The 22,951-nt window shown below is 45.5% G+C and overlaps 1 protein-coding gene across 2 annotated transcripts in view; it reads left to right on the top strand.

The window, feature by feature from the left end:
* The window catches only part of FRMD4A (FERM domain containing 4A), a 333,243-nt gene that overhangs the window by 287,235 nt on the left and 23,057 nt on the right, over nucleotides 1–22,951 (top strand). For both annotated transcript variants that reach the window (XM_026454815.1, XM_026454816.1), the window contains 2 exons: nucleotides 14,396–14,529; nucleotides 18,928–19,050. In XM_026454815.1, the coding sequence (XP_026310600.1) occupies nucleotides 14,396–14,529; nucleotides 18,928–19,050 (257 nt within the window). The remainder of the gene's footprint in view (nucleotides 1–14,395; nucleotides 14,530–18,927; nucleotides 19,051–22,951) is intronic.

The following is a 22,951-nucleotide window of genomic DNA, read 5'->3' on the forward strand; positions in this document are numbered from 1 at the left end:
CTTTATCACACTAGTATGCGACCTTTAAAGTTTGTGTCGCGTCAGTCTCCTCCTGCAGTAGTGTCCATCCTTGTCATCTTTCATTCCTCCGACCCTCATCTGTACCCAAATCATGGTGTGTCTGAGCCATGTCACAACACTGTAACAGTTCTGTGGTATAAACCGTTCTGCTAGCTCCCAACTCTGCCAAGTACTATACACAGCATTTTAAAAAGTTACAGCCCCTGCTCCTGCAGAGAGTTGTGTACTGCTTATTGATTAAAAAAAAAAAAAAAAAAAAAAAAAACATGTTTATAAACTATTAGTAACTTTGAAGGTGGTTTGCCTATTTAAGGATGCATAATTACCTTTAAAATTGCTGAAGTCTAGTACTTGGTGTCTGAGGCCTCAGATGCTAAAGAAATGAAGAATGTCATTGATACCTATTAAAGAAGCCACGCCAGCCACAATGGCTCAGGCCTGTAATCCCAGCACTTTGGGAGGCCAAGGCGGGCAGGAGTTGGAGACTAGCCTGGCCAACATGGCGAAACCCCGTCTATACCAAAAATATAAAAATTAGCCGGGTATGTAATTACACACCTGTAATCCCAGATATTTGGGAGGCTGAGGCAGGAGAGCTGCTTGAGCCTAGGAGGCAGAGGTTACAGCGAGCTGAAATTACACCACTGCATTCCAGCCTGGGAGAGAGAGCAAGACTCTGTCTCAAAAATAAATAAATAAAAAGTAAAGAAGTCAATATCCATACCTACCAATGCCCTGAGCCATGGATTGGCATTTCAAATAAAAAAGTCAACATAGTTGACTGTAGATTTTGCTTCATTTTTATTGTTTAAAGCTGAGATCCGTCGCCAGATTTTTGACAGTCCTGCTGATCACACTGCAGGTGACTCAACGGCGATGATTTCAACTTGAAGCGATTGATTAAGGCTTGAGCTCGGGGCCCTGAATCCCGCAGTAGTGATCTGTAGAGCTGTCCCCTGTGAGACCCTTTAGACCTGTATTTAAGTGGAGACCCTTAGAGATGGTGAACCATCTGAGTCAGAGCTGTAAGCCTGTGATGGAAGAAAAGGAATGAAATCCCTGCCTCATCTAGCACTGACTGACTGGCATTCAGATGGGAGGAAGGTTGTGGAACCCGCGTCCTGAATCCATCTGCGCAGGGGCTCAGTGCCTCTGTTATTGACCATTGGAGGGGAGTAGGCAGGGCACATTGGATTCACTCTGCCCTGTGACAGCCCGGTGATTGCTTCCACATTTGTAGCTGCGTCTATTGCTTTTGCTCCTAGGTCTTCAGGTAACACATTTCCAGAAGGTTCAGGTACAGTTTGAGAGGACAACTATGAATTCAAACCATCTGGTTAAGACATGTTCAGGGTTTTTTTTTTTTTTTATAAAAAGAATCCAAAATCCATGTTGTAGGAATTTGAATGGGTTTATTCCTTCCTTCCCATCTTGTATTACTTGAAATTCCAGAAAATATGGGAGGGGAGAAAAAAAGGAATAACAACAAAAGCAGCAGTAATTGGGTGTATCATTGTAGGTGAAGACACATGGCCCCTTCATAGCTTGTCTGAAAGTGGGAAAGAGCCTAAGATTTGTTCTAAGTGTTGTTGTGCGGATTTGCCATCAGAAAACAGCTCATTCATTCATTCATTCATTCTATTTTTCGAGACGGAGTCTCGCTCTGTTGCCCGGTCTGGAGTGCAGTGGCATGATCTTGGCTTGGTGCAACCTCTGCCTCCCGGGTTCTCTGCTATTCTCCTGCCTCAGCCTCCTGAGTAGCTGAGACTACAGGTGTGCACCACCACATTTGGCTAATTTTTGTATTTTTAGTAGAGATGGGGTTTCATGATGTTGGCCAGGATGGTCTTGAACTTGAGCTCAAGTGAGCTGCCTGCCTCAGCCTCCCAAAATGCTGGGATTATAGGCGGGAACCACCACACCTGGCCCAGCCATCAGAGAGCAGTTCCAATTTCAGTGGGGGTTAGGAGAGTTAGTTTTTGTTCTCAGGCTTTTTAAAGAAAATAGCACAAACCGACTTAGGAAATATCCAGTGTGCTGCAGGGATGTGTGGCTTGTTGCATTAACCACCCAAACGAAAAAATGGGACAACAGCCTTTATTAAATGGGATGATGAGGCTGCTCTTGGCTTCTTGACTGAAAGTCTAGGGCCACAAATGACCCCTTCTCTACAAAACTGAGGGATATGTGGTGTTTTCAAATAGGAATTTGGCTATGTGATTACTGAGATGTCCATTGAGTCATCTGCAGTGTGGTCAGCAAGATTGGGAAGAATCTGGTGATGGATCTTGGGTTTAAAAACTAGAAAATGAACCAAAACCCGCCGTCTGTCATTGTACCCTGGCTCTAATCCTTTCCGTTCTGGGAGAAAACAGGTTGTGTTAAACGTGGGCCCGGCATTGCCTGGGATCCGTCTACATTCAGTCCTCAGCTGTTGACACACTCCCATTCTCTGAATGCTAGCACTTCCTCCCATTGTTAAGGAAGTTTATTAATAACTAATGTAACAATGAGGGTGCCAGCTATCTGACATCTCTCCAAACAGAGAGGGGAGCCGATAGACTCTGCCAATGTCATGATGGCGGCTGTGTTCAGCTCAAAGTTCACTGCCTTGTGCTGGTATAAATCACACGACATTTTTCGGTTTTACCTTCATCCCTTCTCTTTTGCCCTTCCTCCTTTTCCTCCCTATATCTCTCTTCCTGGCCTTTTAAAGTTCTCTGTTACCCATGGCCTGTGGCCTCTCCTTTTAGGTCTAACAATGGACAGGATTCCAGGGGCCTTAATTTTGGTCATAGCCTCTGCTCTGCCGCAGGGCGCAGCCAAAGTCGGACTGTGCCAGAGTTTGTTTATGCTGGACTGTGTGCCCGGGGAGAGCTGCGAAATCTCTTTCTGGGGAATGGATGGTTCTGGACGTGTTTGAGCAGGACTGGCCTGAGTCAAAATTGAGAGGGAGACAGAATCGTTATCCCTTTCTGCCCTTATTTTGGGGGAAATAAAAGCAGTCATTTACACAACTATATTTATGCCCTCAGGTGTTACTAATAAAGGAATATTTGCCCACTAAAGAGAACTAGGACCGAATGACAATGTGGAACCTAAATGAATGACTTTCCAATGATAATTTTTTTTTTCTTTTTTTTTTTTTGGAGACAGGGTCTCGCTCTATCACCCTGAGTGCAGTGGCGCAATGCTAGCTCACTCCAGCCTCAAACTCCTGGGCTTAACGGATCCTCCTGCCTCAGCCTCCTGACTGGGTAGGACTGTGATGAAATTTTAAATACTGAAAAAGAGATATCACTATCACTTCCCACAAGCATTTTTCTGTTCCCATTTAAGGCCAGCCCTCTGTTCCAGTACTCCTTTGCTGGGAGCACAGAACAAGGATGACTGAAATTCAGTTAATCTGCAAACGTTGGTATTGCAGTAGCCTAACAAGCTTGGAGCCAGAAGATAGGACAGCTCCCTCATTCCACAGCCTAAGAAATGGAAACTATAGGATTTACAAAGCATAGTTTCAACTGGGTATTTTACTGGATGCTGCTAATTTTTGTAATTGAATGTTCAGTTTTTTTTTTTTTTTCCCCTCTCTCCTCTCTCTCTCTGTTAAATTACATTTGCACTCTTCACCAAGGTTCAGTGAGCCATGGAGTCTAGCCAGAAAGCAGAGCTCTTCCAGAGACTTCCAGCCACCATCAAAAGGTGCTTACTTTTCAAAGAGCTTCAATTTCAATGCTCTCTGAAATGAACTATTTTATTTCTAAAATTTCTAAGCCTGATGAAAAGTTCTCCAAGCATGCATTTTTTCATGTTAAAAATCACATTTAATTCTCTATAACGGTCCCCAGAGATGACACATTTATCCTGCAGTCTGCAAAGTGGCATTATTTCCCATGGTCTCCTGGGACATATTTTATGTAAGGAATTCATCACTGAGGATTTGTCAAGGAAATAAATATCTTTTTATCATAAAGAAGAATTCTAACCTCTTCCTCGTATTTATTCCTGGGGTGTCTGCCAAAACTTTTCCTTACATCTTTTACTGATCTGCTGGGAATATGCCTTCTTTTTTTTTTTTTTTTTTTTTTTTTTTTTTCCTCTAAAGGTCTAAAGAGACGGATTGTCATTTCCCGTCTTTAGTTCTAGAACAACAGATTCCTTTCTTCTTTGGAGCACTGTTGGCTTCGAATTTTCCCCTCCTTCCAGAGAGGAAAGCACCTCTTCTCTGTCTTCTGAAATCAGTGGCCGGTCATCAATACCTCCTCTGTGTCAAAAACAGATGAGCCACGCGTGGCTCCTGACAAGGTCCTCCGGGCAGAATGTACGCTCATATCCGGTGCTGAGTCGCCCGGGGTCTTCTGAACAATTGGAGCATTTCTGGCTCGCGGCTGAATGAGGCTGTCCTTCCATGTGTCCGCCAGCCTGGAGAAGAGCTGCTGTTTGCGCTGCTGGCATTCCCTCCATATCCGCCCCTCCACACCCAGCTGTCCCCGGCTGGAGTCTGGAGTTCCCCGGCTGGAAGCTGAGAAACCCACAGTGACACAGGCAGCATCTCCAGGGTCTCAAACAATGTCCACAGCATTGGGAAGTTCACTCCATAGATTTCCAAATACCCCCAAAAATGGCTTTCTGACTTGGCATGAGTCACTCCATCTCTCTCTCTGCTTGGATGGGAATTATCTCTGTAGGATCAGCTCTTTTTGTCTTCTCCATTGACCAGATTATTAGTGACCTAGTTCAATAAAAATCCTTTGGATTAGGATTGAAATGTCATAAGGTCACCGAAAACAGCAGATTCTATCTTTAATCTAGTATCATTCAAGTAGATATTTTCCTCCTGATAACTGGGAGGAAAGATTTTTTGCTGGAGAGCTGACCTGACACTGTGTTTTCTTGACAATATTTCAGAGGCAGACTTAACCTTCTCAGGCAATAAAAAAAGTCACCCAGCTGGGTGCAGTGGCTCACGCCTGTAATCCCAGCACTTTGGGAGTCAAGGCGGGCAGATCACTTGAGGTCAGCAGTTGGAGACCAGCCTGGCCAACATGGTGAAACCCCGTCTCTACTAAAAATAGAAAAATCAGTCAGGCGTGGTGGCGTACTATAATCCCAGCTGCTTGGGAGGCTGAGGTAGGAGAATCACTTGAACCCAGGATGCAGAGGTTGCAGTGAACTGAGATCACACCATTGCCCTCCAGCCTGGGTGACAGAGTGAAACTCCATCTCAAAAAAAAAAAAAAAAAATTCTCAACTATGTATGACCAGCTACAATCCAGGTTAACTACCCAGTCAGCTCCCGGCTGTGGGTTCCACCTTCCACCTTCTACGGCAACTAGTACCTGTCTCATTCTTTTTTGCCTGTTTAGAGAGGGTTTCACTCTGTCACCCAGGCTGGAGCGCAGTGGCGTGATCATAGCTCAGTGTACTCTCAAACTCCCAGATTCAAGGGATCTTCCTGCCTCACCCTTTTGGGCAGCTGGGACTATAGGCGTTCACCACCACACCGAGCTAATTTTTCTATTTTTTATTTGTTTAGGAAGGAGTCTCACTATGTTGCCCAGAATAGTCTCAAATTCCCGGCGTTAAGCAACCCTCCTGCCAGGGCCTCCCAAAGTGCTGGCATTACAGGTGTAAGCCACTGTGCTCGGCCTATTCTTGTGGTCTGCTCTCTTCTGCCTCCTGGCGGGCAGGTCTGAGCGCTGGATACATGTCTGCTGTTCGTGTCTGTCCCATAACACCTTGCACATGGAAGGGGCTCCAGAGGCTTCTGTTAGTCAGGTGTGGTGGCACCTACTACTACTGGTGTAATCCCAGCTACTCAGGAGGCTGAGGCAGAAGAATCACTTGAACTCAGGAGGCGGAGGTTGCAGTGAGTTGAGATCACACCACTGCGCTCCAGTCTGGGTGATCCAAAGAGCCCCTGTCCTGCTTCCTGCTCTTGGGTTTTGATGCTTGTGCTATCATGCAAAGAGCCCCGGCTTGGGAGGCAATGTGACTGCCTTCTACACAGGTTTACTAGGGCAACCCAGCTGAGATCAAGACAGAAAGCTCCTACCCGTGTTGAGCTCTTATGCAAGAGGCAAAAGACAGAACAGCAGAATTAGACTCCCAGTTCAGCCTCCCTCTGACTCTGACCTTCTCTATGAAAATGGGAGACCGGTCACGGTGATTCACGCCTGTAATCCCAGCACTTTGGGAGGCCGAGGCAGGTGGATCACGAGGTCAGGAGTTCAATACCAGCCTGACCAATATGGTGAAACCCCGTCTCGACTAAAAATAGAAAAATTAGCCAGGCATGGTGGCGTGTGCCTGTAGTCCCAGCTACTCAGGAGGCTGAGGCAGGAGAATCACTTGAACCCAGTAGGTGAAGGTTGCAGTGAGTCGAGATCGCGCCACTGCACTCCAGCTTGGGTGACATCTCAAAAAAAAAAAAAGAAAGAGAAGAAAAAGAAAATGGAAACGATGTCTCTGTGAGGATTCAGTGAAGTACAGCAGGTAAGAAGCTCCTGTTCAGGAGTTCTGTAAAAATTCATTTCCTTACCCTTCTCGTGAGCTTCCTGAATTGATGTGGCCATGGTGAGTGGTACGTCTGCAAGCATTCCACGTTTCCTTGCTTGTCCACTAAATGGACCTTCTCATCTACATTTTGGAGCTCTCCGAATTGGGATGCAGACTCCTAATAAAGGCTAGGAATAGTGGTGGGTTTCAGATGGGGTGTTGCTTTGTAGCCCAGGCTGGAGTACAGTGGCGTGATCACAGCTCACAGGAGCTTCGACAGCCTTGGCTACAGCAGTTCTCCCACCTCAGCCTCCAGAGCAGCTGAGACCACAGGCATGCACTACCATGCCTTACTAATGTTTTTTTAATTTTTGTAGACACAAGGTCTGGCTATGTTGCCCAAGCTGGTCTCAGACTCCTGGCCTCAAGCAGTCATCCCATTTTGGCCTCCCAGAAGTGCTGGGACTCTAGGTGTGAGCCACCACCCCGGCCTCACTTTTTAATAGAAAGAGTAACTAGTATTCATGTAACACTTAATATATTCTCACCTCTCTTCCAAGCATCTTCTAAGTGTTTATCCCTTTTAATTCTCCCCACTTCCGAAGAAGTGCCATTTCCATTCCCATTTTATAGGGGAGGAAACAGACTTCAAGAGGTTGCACAACCTTCCCAAGTCCCCACAGCTGGTAAACGGCAGTGCTGGAACACACACCCAGCCCTGTTAACTCAAAACCACTGGTGTGGGCTTTTGCTTTAGAGGAGGCTACATATCAGTTTGTGTTTTCTAAAGAATATTCAGAATACTCATAAATCTGAGTGTTGTCTGAAACTTTACCAAAAAATATATATATATATCTATATATGTATCTCTATATATGTGTATATATATATGTAGATATTTGTGCATTACGTGTATCTTTTAAAAAACGTGTTGAGATTACCTCTGTTTTTCCTTTGACTCCTACACCAACTCCTTATGCTTTGACAGCCCTTTCCAGGTAGCACTTAGCTACTGTTTTTTCAATCAATAAAATTTGAAATCTCACCCTTCTACCTAGAATAAAGAGGTTCCATCCATCTTCTACTTCATTAATTCCAAAGACAGCTCAGATTAAACTCTGTTTAGCATTTGAGTTTACAAATATTTGCTTCCGTCTGTTGATAAGATGAAGCAGTAAATCCTTTAGGCCCTGGTTAATAATGAGACACACCCTTCCAGCCCCGGAGAGGCCGTAGCCGTAAATGAAATGAGAGCGGAGTTGGCAGAAGGCTAGATGTTGGGAAGGTAGAGAAAAGGGGGAGGTAAGATAGCACTGTGTATAGGATTCCTGTTGTAAAAATTGCAAAAGTGACTGCTAGCAGCAAGAGGGAACTGTCTCACGCCTGTCCGTGTGAAGAGCCCACCAAACAGGCTTTGTGTGAGCAACATGGCTGTTTATTTCACCTGGGTGCAGGCGGGCTGAGTCCAAAAAAGGAGTCAGCAAAGGGTGGTGGATTATCATTAGTTCTTATAGGTTCTGGGATCGGCGGTGGAGTTAAGAGCAATGTTTTGGTGGCAGGGGGTGGATCTCACAAAGTACATTCTCAAGGGTGGGGAGAATTATAAAGAACCTTCTTAAGGTGGAGGAGATTACAAAGTACATTGATGAGTGAGGGTGGGGCAGAAACATCACAATGGTGGAATGTCATCAGTTAAGGCTATTTTCACTTCTGTGGGTCTTCAGTTGCTTCGGGCCATCTGGATGTGTACGTGCAGGTCACTGGGGATATGTTGGCTTAGCTTGGGCTCAGAGGCCTGACAGGAACTCTGAGTAAGCTCTTTATTGAGTAATAGTGTCTTCAGTTTGAGGAATCTTAGAGATTGGTCAATTGGTCATTTTATAGACGGGGCCATGAGGTTAGTAACTCAAGGCCTTACACCACTTAATGGCAGATGTGTGATGAAAATCCAGTGCCTTTCCCACCAGTCACCACCCTCTCCATGATAGCAGATTTAGATCATTTAATTTTTTTTTAACAGAGAACAGGTCTCACTGTGTTGGCCAGGCTGGTCTTGAACTCCTGGCTTCAAGCAGCCCTCCCACCTCAGCCTCCCAAAGTGCTGGGATTACAGTGGGATTACAGGTATGAGCCACTGCGCCCAGCCTATATCCTTTTTATTTATTTATTTATTTTGTTTTTTGAAATGGAGTCTCGCTCTGTCACTCAGGCTGGAGTGCAGTGGTGCCATCTCAGCTCACTGCAACCTCCACCTTCCAGGTTCAAGTGATTGTCCTCTCTCAGCCCCCCGAGTAGCTGGGATTATAGGCATGTGCCACAATGCCCAGCTAATTTTTGTCCTTTTAAAGTGTAAAGACAAGGTTTCGCCATGTTGACCAGGCTGCTGTCAAACTCCTGACCTCATGATCCGCCCACCTTGGCCTCCCAAAGTGCTGGGATTACAGGCGTGAGCCACTGCGCCCAGCCCTTTTTTTTTTTTTTAATTTCTAAGGGGCTAAACACAACCTCAGAGAGGTTTGCACTTGCAAAAGCATATATGTGTTCAAATAACTGGAAATGGATAAATCAGCATAAGCCTAGGTGCTGATTTGAAATTTGGACTTTTGGTTTGGTTTTGTTTTTGTAGAGACGGAGTCTCACCGTGTTACCCAGGCTGGTCTCACACTCCTGACTTCAAGGGATGCTCCCTCCTTGGCTCCCAAAGTGCTGGGATTACGGGTGTGAGCCGCCGCGCCCAGCTTTTAGTCCCATTTCCCTGAGCCCTAAGGCTCTGCCCTGCCTCAGTTTCTTCCTGGAGTCATTCTGTCACTTGAGGGCATCAAGGCGGGCAGCGAGAGTGAACCTCCGCCTCCTGATTTCTCCCTGTCTTGTAGCTTCTTTCTTTCTTCCCTTTTAAAACCACCCTGCTGGGTCAGGGGATGCCGAGTGGGCATTTGTGGAGGAGGTGGGAAAGCAGATCGACATCAGAGGGCGTTTTGGACTCCCTCTCCTGATGCCCTTTGAGCTGCTTCTGTGGAATGTTCCTGGTGTGTCTGTGTCACTGGGCACTCGGCCACCTCTTGCCTTAGTGGCCACGTTTGCCTAGTTGCAGGTAGCAGACCACAGGCTCAGATCACACAAGCTCTGAGATCACACAAGCCATGAGAGCTCTGAGCCCTTGCCCCAGAACAGTGGATTTCCTTGAAAGACAAAAAAGGCAGTGGGAACCTTTTCGTTCCAGCCTGAATACATGCAGCAGGTTCACAGGGAGCTGCTTTGTTTTGAGGAACGTGGAGTGCAATAGTCTAAGAAAAGCCACGGAACCTCCTTGACCCCACCTCCATCCATAGCTGCCCCAAAGACATAGCTGCAAACCCAGGGACTCAGGAAACATCATTTGTGAACACTGGTTTGTTTGTTTGTTTGTTTTGAGACAGAGTCTCGCTCTGTCGCCCAGGCTGTGGTGCAGTGGACCAATCTCAGCTCACTGCAACCTCCGCCTCCTGGGTTCAAGCAATTCTCTGCCTCAGCCTCCCGAGTGGATGGGATTACAGGTACCCGCCACCATGCCTGACTAGTTTTTTTTTGTGTGTGTGTGTGTGTGTTTTTGTATTTTTATTAGAGATGGGGTTTAACCATCTTGATCAAGCTGGTCTCAATCTCCTGACCTCGTGATCCACCTGCCTCCGCCTCCCAAAGTGCTGGGATTACAAGCGTGAGCCACTGTGGCCGGCCATAACACTGTGTATTTTTAAAAAGTGGATCTCATAGAAGTATAAAGTAGAACAGAAGTGTCTAGAGGCTGGGAAGGGTAGAGAGAGTAGGAGATGGGGGAGATTTGTTGAAGGACAGAAATTACAGTGAGGTAGGAGGAATGTGTTTGAGTGTCCTATAGCACTGTAGGATGTTAATAGTTAACAGTAGGGTATTGTATAGCTTCAAATAGCTAGAGGGAGGATATTGACTATTTCCAACCCAAAAAATGATCAATGTTTGGATGATGGATATGCTAATTACCCTGAAATGTACCAAAACATCACTGGGTACCCCATAAATACATACAATTATTATGTGTCAATTAAAGAAAAATTTTTAAAGAAAACACTGCCTAGTTCTGTATTGCTCCTTTCTAAAGGTAAGCTTTGGACCTTAAGTGTTACACTGAACTGGGTACGAAGCTCTTTTCTTTGACCGATACTTCATTGAGCAACAGTGAACAGGCAGTTGCAATGATTTCTCTCTTTCTAATTGCACATGCACACACACACACACACACACACACACTCATGTTCGACCTGCCCTTGTTTGAGGGTTGTCCTGTTACAGGCTCAGTGCAAAGTGCTGGAGGTGTGTTATCTCATTCAGCCCTTTATGAATTAAGGAGGGCAGTTAACACCCAAGGCCACACATCCAGTAAGTGGTTTTGACTTTATCAAACCCAGATCTGTTTTACCCTTTATCCGCCATCCAGTTAACACTACAGTGGAAATCTGCATGTCCAGGGTAGGCTGGCTCAGTGACTTTGCAGGGACTTAACTTGGTACCCAGACACCATCTTCGCCCTGAAGTAACTCCCAGGCTAATGGCGTGAAACGGAGCCAACCAGCATTAGCAGAGCCAACCAGCATTAGCGGATACAGAGAGGGGCTCTTGAGCCATCGAGTCTGCCAAGACTTTCTTGCCTGTTTTCTGTGGCTTGGTATCTAGGCTAATTATTGTAAATGATGATAATTTGGGTAGCATTAATGAGCCCTGGAACTCAGGGCCAAATCTTAACTAATCCCTTAACTAGCAACATGATCATCTAAAAATGGTGTGCTTTACCTCCCTTGAGTTTCATATTGTTGTGATTTGTGCCATTCCTGAACACAGTTAATTCTTAGATTGGACTTAATAAATCATTATTTCCTTTTGAGAGGTTAGGCAGGGGTGACAGGGAAAACAATGAATTTTTCACTTGAGCTAGAAATCCTTTAATCTTCTTGGACCCAAGTTTCTCTAGGCCTGTTTTTTAAATCTAAAGTCTGCCTTCCTTCCAGTATTGTTTTACATTCTTAATAATTCTTTCAATGATGAAACAGAGAGTACTTCAGTAAATGTTCCTGAGTCTTCAAATGTGATTGGTGACTATTACTAACAGAACCAGATTAAGAGTCACAATGATTTAGCCATGTAACCTTGGAGGGACATACACTGGAGATCATTTAGGACTGGAAAGCACAGGGTGATTGGCTTATGGAGGGAGCCAACCTAAACCATTTCCAAAAGGGGAACCTGCAATAATGTCCAGCGATGTGCTGTATGAATGTGACACTCTATGGATTTAGTACATGAGAACCATGAGGTCATGGATGAAGCTTTCTTGTGTCCAGTTGCATTCGGAGACCTGCAACTGAAGTATGTCAAAATCCAGGGAAGAGCTACAAACAATTCAGAGCTTGGAAGGTGGGTTCCATAATGGAACAACTTATAGGTATTAGATTGTTGTTATGAAGAGGAGATACAACTGAATTACAGCATCCAAGTATATGACTGTGAACATTTATTTGGTTGCTCATTCAAGCTAATATTTGTTAGCTGCTTTGGAGGCATAAAGATAGTATGTTTCTGTGGTGACAGATATATTCTCTATTTCAAACTCAAACTGAGTAAGCAAGAGAAAGAACAAAACCCATGTCAGGGTCAGAATGTTCTTAGACATTGAGAGTTCTTGATGATTGGGGTTGTAACAGCCTGTACGTATGGTATTTGATGGAATACAGGGTTTTCTGCTCAGAGATGTTAAATAAAAGAGAAGAATAGTGTATTTATGGGGACAATTCAAGTGAAGCAGAGCTGTTTGATGTCACGGGACAAAAGTTCTGTCTCGCCCCATGATGCTGCAATGCCTTTTCTACCATGGGAAGAAACAGAACTGTTGATTCTGGGAATTCTGATTGGATTATTCTCTCATCCCTTCACTAAAATTGTCCAAAAATTCCATTGTTTCCTATGGAAATACAATTTATTTTCCTTCCTACCAAAAGTCCTACCAAGGTTTTCCTGGGATTGCATTGATTCTGTTGTTTAATTCATGGAGAATGGACATCTTTACAACATCAAGCTTCTAATCCTTGACCACAGTGTATCTCTCTCTTTATTTAGGTCTTTAATTTTTCTCAGCAGAGTGGGATAGTTTTTGCGGTAGAGATCTTGCTCATCTTTAATTGGATTAATCTCCCTAGGTATTTGAAGTTCTTTGATGCAGTTGTCAGTGGCATGGTGTGAGCCCCTTGAATGCACACCGACTAACACCTAACACCTGTCCTTTTCTTATTATCTTTTTTTTTTTTTTTTTGAGACGGAGTCTGGCTCTGCCGCCCAGGCTGGAGTGCACTGGCCGGATCTCAGCTCACTGCAAGCTCCGCCTCCCGGGTTTACGCCATTCTCCTGCCTCAGCCTCCAGAGTAGCTGGGACTACAGGCGCCCGCCACCTCGCCCGGCTAGTTTTTTGTATTTTTTTTAGTAGAGACGGGGTTTCACCGTGTTAGCCAGGATGGTCTCGATCTCCTGACCTCGTGATCCGCCCGTCTCGGCCTCCCAAAGTGCTGGGATTACAGGCTTGAGCCACCGCGCCCGGCCACACCTGTCCTTTTCTAACACTTCTGCTCACGATGGGCTTGCAAAGAAAAGTTATAATCAGCTTTTCCCTTTGTAGAGAGTCAATGTTCCTTTTCTAACCCATCAAGGTAGAAAAAGTATAATAGCTTCACTGCAGGAAACTTATTTCAGAATCCAAACACTGGCAGCCCAGAAATTACTCCTTTGGTCTAACCTAAATTCCTCCAGTTGGCATTTCAGCTTATTTTCCTTTTGTTTGGTTTGAAGTTTGCCTTCCACAAAGGTTGCCTATCTAGCACTCTGCTATTTGAATCATCATGTTTAACCAGGAAAAGCATGTTAAAATATGTATAACTTTTATTAGGATAATTTGCTCATGATACAAAACATGAGGTTAAAAAATGCAATAACATTCTAATTTTATTTTTTAAATATATGTGCTTAGGAAAAAAGGCCAAAAGAAAATGCACAGCAATGATTATTTCTGGGTGATGAGTTAATGCACTATTTTTTACACGTGTCTACATTTTCAGGGTTTTTATGATAAACACGCATTATGTTTGCACTAAGCAAAAATAATAAGTATTTTTAAGTGAACAAAATAACATATTAAATATGTTTTAGGGCTGGGCACGGTGGCTCACACCTGGAATCCCAGCACTTTGGGAGGCCGAGGCAGGCAGATCTCTTGAGGTCAGGAGTTCAAGACCAGCCTGGCCAACGTGGCGAAACCCCATCTCTGCTAAAAATACAAAAATTAGCCTGGTGTGGTGGCGGGTGCCTGTAACCCCAGCTACTTGGGAGGCTGAGGCATGAGAATCGCTTGAACCCGGGAGGCGGAGGTTGCAGTGAGCCAAGATCATGCCACTGTACTCCAGCCTGGGTGACAGAGTGAGACTGTCTCAAAAAAAAAAAAAAAAAAAAAAAAGATAAATAACTCAATATGTATTAAAATTGCTGGCGTGAGCTTTTCTTTCCCCCTTTCTTGTGTAAAGTCTATTAGAATTTGCTAGTAAAATTAAAACAGGTATGTGACATATCTTAAGATAATCGAGAAAGATAAACTTCTTTTTCAGGAGGGTCCATCTTCCTGCCATTTCTTCTGACTAGCTATAAATTCCATCAGTGTTGGAATGTGCTTCTCTCAGTTAAAGCGCTGAGCACCTGTTTTATTTCACACTCCCTTGGTTCCTGGGGTAAATCCCATCTCCGCAGCATGGGCCCCAGTTAAATTCATTAGTGGTCCAGATGTGTGTCCCGTGTCAGCTGGCCAAGTAACCCCACTGTTTATTGACAGGTTCCCAGGAATCAGATAGCTCGCAGTCGGCCAAGAAGGACATGCTGGCTGCCTTGAAGTCCAGGCAGGAAGCTCTGGAGGAAACCCTGCGTCAGAGGCTGGAGGAACTGAAGAAGCTGTGTCTCCGAGAAGCTGTAAGCCTTTCCTAGCTCATCCCGTTGAGATTGGTGTTGTCTTGTGATGGCATTGATCTTTCTGATGTCATTTGATCTTTTTGGTGTCATTTGACTGATGTTATTTGATTGTTTTGACAGAAGGCAAGGGTAGTGATAAAAAGAGAGCCTATCTGGGTGACGAGCACTCTCCTGAAACACAAATGTTGGAAACATCCAAACCTCTCCCGTGTGCTTTGTCAGAGAAAGAATGGGAGCAGGACCGCATTAGTCCAAATCCATTGCAAATCTTACTAAAGCAATTGGCCTGGCTGGGGAATGCGCTATGTGATACTGTTAATATTAGCGACTTTTTATAAAGATTATGCTTAAAGGGTTGGGAAAAACATGGGTTTTGGTGTCTGTCTTTAATTATTTGGAAAACCCAGTTTTGTTTTCAATAAAAGAAAAAGTCCCTAAATCCATCAAAGAATTAGTTGATGAAGAACTATGACGACCAGTATGAATCCCAAATAGGACCCTGTGGGAGTCCCAGTGACAAGTCCTAATGATGATCCCTCATACTTGCATGGTAGTTCATAAAGCATCTCCTCCTGTGATAGTGCCTCATTGGTTATAAGGGCTGGCCACCATCTTCCCAAGATTTTGTGCCTGAGTTTATTGTTGTGGCTTTTGTTCTTTCTTAAGGGTATTTCAGACTTGTCTTTGGACATCCTCTTGAGCAGCTGGTGGTCAAGAAGGAAACCACGATCTCACTTGATATATCATCACCTTTAGACCCTGTGATCTGGTGTTTAATTTTTCATTTTAAAAAATGAAATCTTAGCCTAATGACATTTTAAAATTTTATGCAGGCTGGGCGCAGTTACTCATTCCTGTAATACTAGCACTTTGGGAGGCTGAGGCGGGAGGATCAGTGGAGATGAGAGAGTAGCCTGGGCAACATAGTGAGACCCTGTCTCTACAAAAAAATAGCCAGATAGCCAGAGGTGGTGGTGTGTGCCTGTAGTCCCAGCTACTCAGAAGAGTGAGGCAGGAGGATCACTTGCGCCTGGAAGGTTGAGGCTGCAGTGATCAATGATCATGCCATTGCACTCCAGATTGGATGACAGAGCAAGACCTTGTCTCAAAAACATACATACATACATACATACATGCATACATACATAAAAGCAAAGCAATGCTTTCTCAACCCTATGTATGTGCTAGTCTCACAGAAGTTGCTGCAAGCTGCTGTCTATATTTATTTAAATATCCATTCCCACCTTCTTCTGTTTATTTCATGAGTGTTAGCAGTGTTTGAAGGCTTCATGTTTTAATGCAACACGCATGACCGTGTGTGTGTGTGTGCGCGCGTGTGTGTGTGCATTGTGCACCCGGGCACAGTGGGGTGGGAGCTCTCCAGGGCGGGAGTGACTATGCACCACCTAACCTTACAAAGAGCTTTGCTGGTAAACAGTTGAGAATGGGAATTCAAAAGAGGTTCCCAAAGTAAGTCAAAGAGACGGATACCCCTCCCCCAAATACTAAGGCCTTGCAGCGGGAAGAATGAAACAAGGGGCTGTGGAGTGAGATCACATTACGTTTCAACTCGGCCTAATTGTGGTCTGGATTGATTTAGACTGGAGCCTGCTCAAAGCAGAACCGCATTAGTCCAAATCCATTGCAAATCTTAGGAAAGCAGTGGGCCTGGCTGGAGAATGCGCTATGTGATACTGTTAATATTAGCAACGTTTTTAGAAAAGACGCTTGAAGGATTGGAAAAAAAAATATGAGTTTTGATGTCTGCCTTTAATAATTTGGAAAGTCTTGTTTTGTTTTTAATAAAAAGTCCCTAAACCCGGCAGGGAATGCACGTTTGGAAAATGTAAGGAACGTGTCAGGGCAAGATGAGCATGCGTTATAAAAAAATCTCATCATCGCTCTTAAAAACAAAAGCAAAAGAAGGAAAAACAAAGCTGCCACTTCTTATAATGTTAACACCAGAAAATGTAATTGAGTGGAATAAATAACCCAACAAGAAGTGAGTTGCAGGTAGATTTCTCCTGTGATCATTCCCTATAGTTAGGCCCATCATAGCCTCTTGATGCATGTGTAGTCAAGGGCTGGGGGGAAGTCTTGGTAAATCTGTGCTGTTCCTGTATCTCTCCCCTCAGCTCAGAGTATCAAGAAGCGCTGTTTGACCCCTGGGGAGGGGGGCAACTAAAATGAGGGAGGGGGAGAGCATTTGGCAGGATATAGGGAGGCACCAAGCTGAGGCCTCACTGCAGAGTGTTAAATTACTTCTTTGCCATGCAGCTCTGGTTACACACGAAATCAGATTAAATATCTGGAGAATCAAGACTTTGACTCAAATACCTTCAAGTGGATGGTGAAAAAAAATCAGTAGCCTCATTTTTTAAACTACATTTTAAAACCACAAACAGTTTAGAGTTATAAATCCATGGCAATTTTAACAACTTTTCCCTCCTTTTTGGAAGTTTCTAGGTTAAAAAAAAAAAATCAAGTCCTGACAATATAAAACCGCCAATAGTTGTGTTATTTATAGATAGACTTTTAGGGAAGCAGATTAAAAAAAAGTTGCACAATAAACACTTAACTACTTTGGAGACATTTGAACCACATTTTTTTTTTTAAAGAAAAAAAGCAGGGAAGAAAATTGCAGAGAGTTTGATACTCAAATAGTTGGCCATTGTGCTCTGAAATGCTTACAATGAGGAATATATAGTCCGCGGGGTCATTTCCCGGTGATCTGAACACAGCGAGGGAGAAGCAGGCGAGTGAGGGAGTATGTGTGCTTATGCTCGTGTCACATGCACACACACACGTATGCACACACGTACACACGCGTGCACACACGCACACTCAGCACACAGCAGAGGGGGAAGAGGGGCCAGAATCACTCTCATGATTTGGATTTTCCTGCCTGCTGGGCACTCAGCCCTGGGCTGCCCTGCGTAAAACCTTTCTGTGTGGATGATGGATATTCCTGAGAAGAGCCTTCTGAACTTCCTTGTCAGAGCAGTGCCTCGAGTCTTTGTGCAGGTTCTGCACTGATTTGGGCTAGAAAGCCAGAGCTGGGCTTGGCCTGGAAGTGCCCACTGTGCCACTGGCGACAGATGCACAGTTGGTCCCGCAGCTTTTTCTGGTCTCTGGAAGTGACTTCTTGCATTTGATGCCTGGCCTCTGCAGTGCAGGGCAGCCGCTGACTCTGATTTGATCATTGTTCAGCCCTGATACAACTCACTCACAGACAGCCTGATTCTATTCTTGAAATCACCCCCAGATCCTTAGCCTTTCACCAGGATCACTGTCACCATGAAAGTCTGTCAACTAAATTCACCGTCCTTATACCCACAACAATTAGATTTCCAGGGCCCAAAATACACAAAACAGGTGTTTTTTTAGTAGCCTTGTCAATGACTTGTATTATATGTTCAATTTCTACTAAATTTTTTTTTTCTTTTTTTCGTAATAAACCGTCTCTATCTGTCACCCAGGCTGGAGTGCAGTGGCATGATCTCAGCTCACTGCAACCTCTGCCTCCCGGGTTCAAGCAATTCTCCTGCTTCATCCTCCCGTAGCTGGGATTACAGGTGCTCACCACCACGCCCAGCTAATTTCTGTATTTTTAGTAGAGACAGGGTTTCACCACACTGGCCAGACTGATCTCAAACTCCTGATCTCAAAAGATCTGCCCACCTCAGCCTCCCAAAGTGCTGGGATTACAGACATGAGCCACCGTGCCCGGCCATTCTACTAAAACTTTTAAATTAAACAGTTGAATGTCTTTTACGCACAGCCTATTCCTGTAGCATCTGGCCAGAGTAGATTACTGCCCTTACTCGGTTTCTAAATCATTTATATGTGCACTTTTCTGGGATTTGCCATGTAGATACCACTCCTCTTGTGAAAATTCATTCGAAGGAAACTGTAACCTTAGGTATTTGAGCGGGAATATTTGGCGCAGTGTCAAGAACACGGGATTTGGAGTTGGAGAGACCCGAGAACTCACGGTGACGCTGCTCCTCACTGGCTGGGTGACCTTGCCTGGTGCAGAGGAGGCAGGCGGGAAATATTTGTTCAATTAACGAATGAATGCAATTCAAGTTTTATAATGAAAGCCAAAATGGCAATTATGTTTACTTCACAGAAATTTACTTTGGAAAAAAACTTTGGAAGTGCAACTATTCTACATAAGAGACATTGTTAGAGAAATGAAATTTCATTTCTGGAAATCTTATTTAGGCAAAGTGCTTAATGTGAACATTTCTAGCACAGGCCTTGACCTCTATCAAAGTGCATGCATGCATTTGTGTGTGCATATGAGCGTGTGTGTGTGTGTGTGTGTGTGTTCTAGAAAACAGACACGCCCCGCTCTGATTTATGCTCACTCCAAATGCCATGTCACATATGCAGGAGCTCACGGGCAAGCTGCCAGTTGAATATCCCCTGGATCCAGGGGAGGAACCACCCATTGTTCGGAGAAGAATAGGAACAGCTTTCAAGCTGGATGAACAGAAAATCCTGCCCAAAGGAGAGGTGCGTCCTTCCTTTCTGTTGTTGGATTCTCTCACGTTATCCTTACTTTTCCCCTTGGTGAGGCCTTCCATGTTTTCCGTAACAATTTCTTCATTTCCGCCCAATGCCAGTATTTTCGCTCATACCTTTTCTTGAGTGAGCTGGCTGGTCGGTATGTGGTTACCCTCAGTAGGAGTAGTTTGCTTGCATTCGCAGGCATTTGGGTGTCTGTCGAAGTTGCTTGTCTGACCCTGTGGGCCTAGTGCAAGCAGCCACGTTGAGCTTGGGGAGAACATTCCAGAAGCATTCACGTGTATTTGGCTTTGTAATGGCCTCTCAGCCCTCAGTGACTCAGAGCCAAGCTTGATGTCTTATCTGTGGAAGAAAAGCTGCCAAGAGAAGGAAAACTTAGGCTATGGCATCAGGTACAAGGATAGGCAGACCGGGGAGAGATCAGTACGGTCCACCTCCCCGTGGTCATAGCCTCACCTGGCTACTCACATCCCTCCGAAAATGTGTGCAGGATGCTTGGGCGGCCCTGGCCTTGTTTGTCTGTTTGGGGAAGCTATGTCCATCCTTTGGACTGAACACGGGTGAAGTTGGGGCTGGAGACTTCAGATCTGGGGAGAAAACAAGCAAACAAAAAAACAAAAAACAATAAAGACTTGAATCTCTGGCTGGTTAATGAGAATCCAGCCTCAGGCCAAGAGAAAGTAAAGGCCAGGTATACCCTCAGGCCCTGGGCTGCTGCCCGGGAAATGCTTTCCCAGATTTCTTCTGAACGAAGTTACTAATTAACGTGCTCTTGAACAGAGGCCTTAAAAGGTCAGGACTTAGAGCCAGGGGAAAGAGGAACGCTGTATATTTTTAGTCTTTTGAGAAAGTGATTGGGAGAAACGGACACCTGGCATAGGTAGGATTAGGGTGAGGGTGAAATCAGAGAGGGACTCAAGTGCTTGTGGCCCCTCTAAGTGTTAGAGGAATCTTCTGAGATCTGCAGTGGCAGGTCCCTGGGACACAGGTAGACACACCAGTATGCTTCAATTAAAACTAAAGGTCATGTCACCGGGTGTGGTGGCTCACGCCTTTTGCTGCAAAATCCCAGCACTTTGGGAGGCCAGGGTGGGCAGATCACTTGAGGTCAGGAGTTCGAGACCAGCCTGGCCAACGTGGTGAAAACCCCGTCTCTACCAAAAAAATACAAACATTAGCCAAGTTTGGTGGTGTGTGCCTGTAGTCCCAGCTACTCAGGAGGCTTAGGCGAGAATCACTTGAACCCGGGAGATGGAGGTCAGAGTGAGCCAAGATTGCACCATTGTCCTCCAGCCTGGGTGACAGACTGAGACCCTGTCTCAAAAACAAACAAAAACAACAAATTAAAGCGCAGCGAGGCAGTTCCTGGTCTGTAAAATGGAGCTCGTTAGCCCTTACTTCTTTGGGTGTCCCTAGGATTGAATGAGCCAGTGTATGTAAAACACACCACTCAGAATTTGGCACTTGTGATGCTCAGCAAACAGTTGCTTGTAGGGGAGATGAAATCTCAAAGGAGGGGTGCCGCACCATAGGGAGGAACTGCAGGGGACGGAGGATGGGATTGAGGTCAGGTATTTCCAAATCCTGCCGGTCATCGGAGCCACCCTAGGGAGGAACTGCAGCTCCCCCTGTTGCTGGGCGGATACTTGGCCCTTAAGCTTTAAAAAGGGACCCCGCTTTTAGGGAGTTCCTCCAACACCCTCCTTGGTCTTCCCAGAGTCCCACCACACCTTCCACGCTTCTCAGTACCGCGTGTCTTTAGCTCCCTGAGAATGCCCTGGCCATGTGCTTCCTTACCGTCCCCACACATGATCTTTCCTAAGTTCGTAAACGGAACCAGCACAGGAGCAGCTGGCATTCTGCAGGGTTCCTCTGAGAAGCATGAGACGGTCACCTGGTCTCTACTGCGGCTCCTGGAAATGCACTTTGCTTCCCTGTTCATATAACAGGCAGACATTTGCATGGACAGGGCATTCAGCCTTGGACTTGTCTTAGTTTAAATAGTGAGAATTTGTCCTGGGCTCCCCCACGAAACTCTGAATCAGTGTCTGGCGCCAGGGCCATTGTAACAGCTCAGGAACAGCTGCCCCGGGGAGCCCAAACTCACAGAACAATCTTTGTCCCTTGGTGACTTGCCTATTTCAAGACCCCAGGCGGGAGTCCATGTTGATATTCTTCTCCCTCTGAGAGAACAGGGCAGCCAGCCTTGGCAGGATTCAGGAGTTTATTAACTCCAAAATAATTCCCTTTAACCTTCACCTTTTCCTCTCGCTGCTTGTTCCCACTCCCCTTAGGCTTAAAGTGCTCAAAAGTCAATGAGATCAGGCAAAGAACTTCTCCTTGATGGCAGTCTCCAGCATGGTGCATTGTGCCCAGAGGCAAGGATATTTTACTGAGCCACCAAGCAGGAAGATCTGTTGATTCTAGCAAACAGTTGATCTCCTCCTATTTGGCTAGATCAGTTCCCATCAAATGTCAGGGTGTCTGTGAATTTCCTAGGGCAAGATGTGTGCTCTCTCCCTGGCCTTGAGAAGCTGCCGATGCATTTGTCCTGGGTTTACTAGCTGTGGGGTTAGGCAAGCATTCTACCTCTCCTGCAGGCTCCCAAGTATGCCCGCCTTGCAGGACCCTGTCAGTGAGACAGCTCACTGCTCAAAATCTCAACCAACAAGGTGCTGTTTAGAGCTAGCTGTCATCCAGAGGGGTTTTACTAGGGAAGAGAGGAAATAGAAAAATGAACAATCTGACGCTTTGCGGGGCATTCTGCATTCACCCCCAAATCCTCACGTACACATGCACGAGCTGCCTCGCCCCATCCCTCAGCAGCTGGCGTACATGCATCTGCAGAGAAGAGGCTTGGTCAGCACAGAGTTCAACAGCAAACATGCTGTGTAGGTGTCATCCGCTAGGTCCACCAGGCATTTTTGACAGCCACAGCTTCATTCTTCCCAGTCCCCAAACTCTGTTTGAGGAGAATCTCATCCATCTGTACTTCTTGGCAAAAGGAAGGATGGAGGTGGGAGGGAGCTATAATAACAAGATGGGAAGGACATTAATGAGCTGGGCGGGGGTGGGGGTGGGGGGGACTGTCCCTTCCCCATCGTCAGCTTGCAAAGTGAGCTCCCAAGGCCGGGCATGGTGGCTCACACCTGTAATCCCAGCACTTTGGGAGGCCAAGGCGGAAGGATAGCCTGAGGTCAGGAGTTTGAGACCAGCCTGGCCAACATGGTGAAACCCCATCTCTACTAAAAATACAAAAATTAGCCGGGTGTGGTGGCAGGTGCCTGTAATCTCATCAGTTTGGGAGGCTGAGGCAGGAGAATCGTTTGAACCTGGGAGGCAGAGGTTGCAGTGAGCTGAGATTGCACCACTGCACTCCAGCCTGGGTGACAGAGCAAGATCCATCTCAAAAAAGCTCCCGAAAGACACGCGGGTGAATGGGGATACCGGGAAAGACAAGATGTGTGAGTCAGAGGCCTGTGGGTTAGGTGCATGTGAGGGGCACACAGTATGTGAGTCAGAGGCCCGTGCATTAGCTTCATGTGTGTGAGTTCCTTGGTAGCAAGTCCACAGAGAAGAATGGCATAAAGAAACGAAAAATCATGCTGCATCCTACATCCAAAATGGAAAGGAAGTGGCAACCAAATGGGCTGCGACTCTCCGCAAAGGCTTTGGTTTGTCTTGATGAACCTTGCTGGAGACAGTCAAACGCAGCCAAGCGATCCCTAGACCTGCAGTGTGGGAACTCTGCTCTCAGTGATGGTGACAGTGTTCAGACCAACACTTATCTCCGGAAAGTAACAGGAGCAAGGGTTACAACAGTGGGTGTGTCTGGGGACGTCAGTGGGTGAAGATTTTAGGAGTGGACCAATTTTTTTTTTTTTTTTTT

Source organism: Piliocolobus tephrosceles, chromosome 9 (genome assembly GCF_002776525.5).
Source record: "Piliocolobus tephrosceles isolate RC106 chromosome 9, ASM277652v3, whole genome shotgun sequence".
In the NCBI taxonomy this organism is placed as follows: Eukaryota; Metazoa; Chordata; class Mammalia; order Primates; family Cercopithecidae; genus Piliocolobus; species Piliocolobus tephrosceles.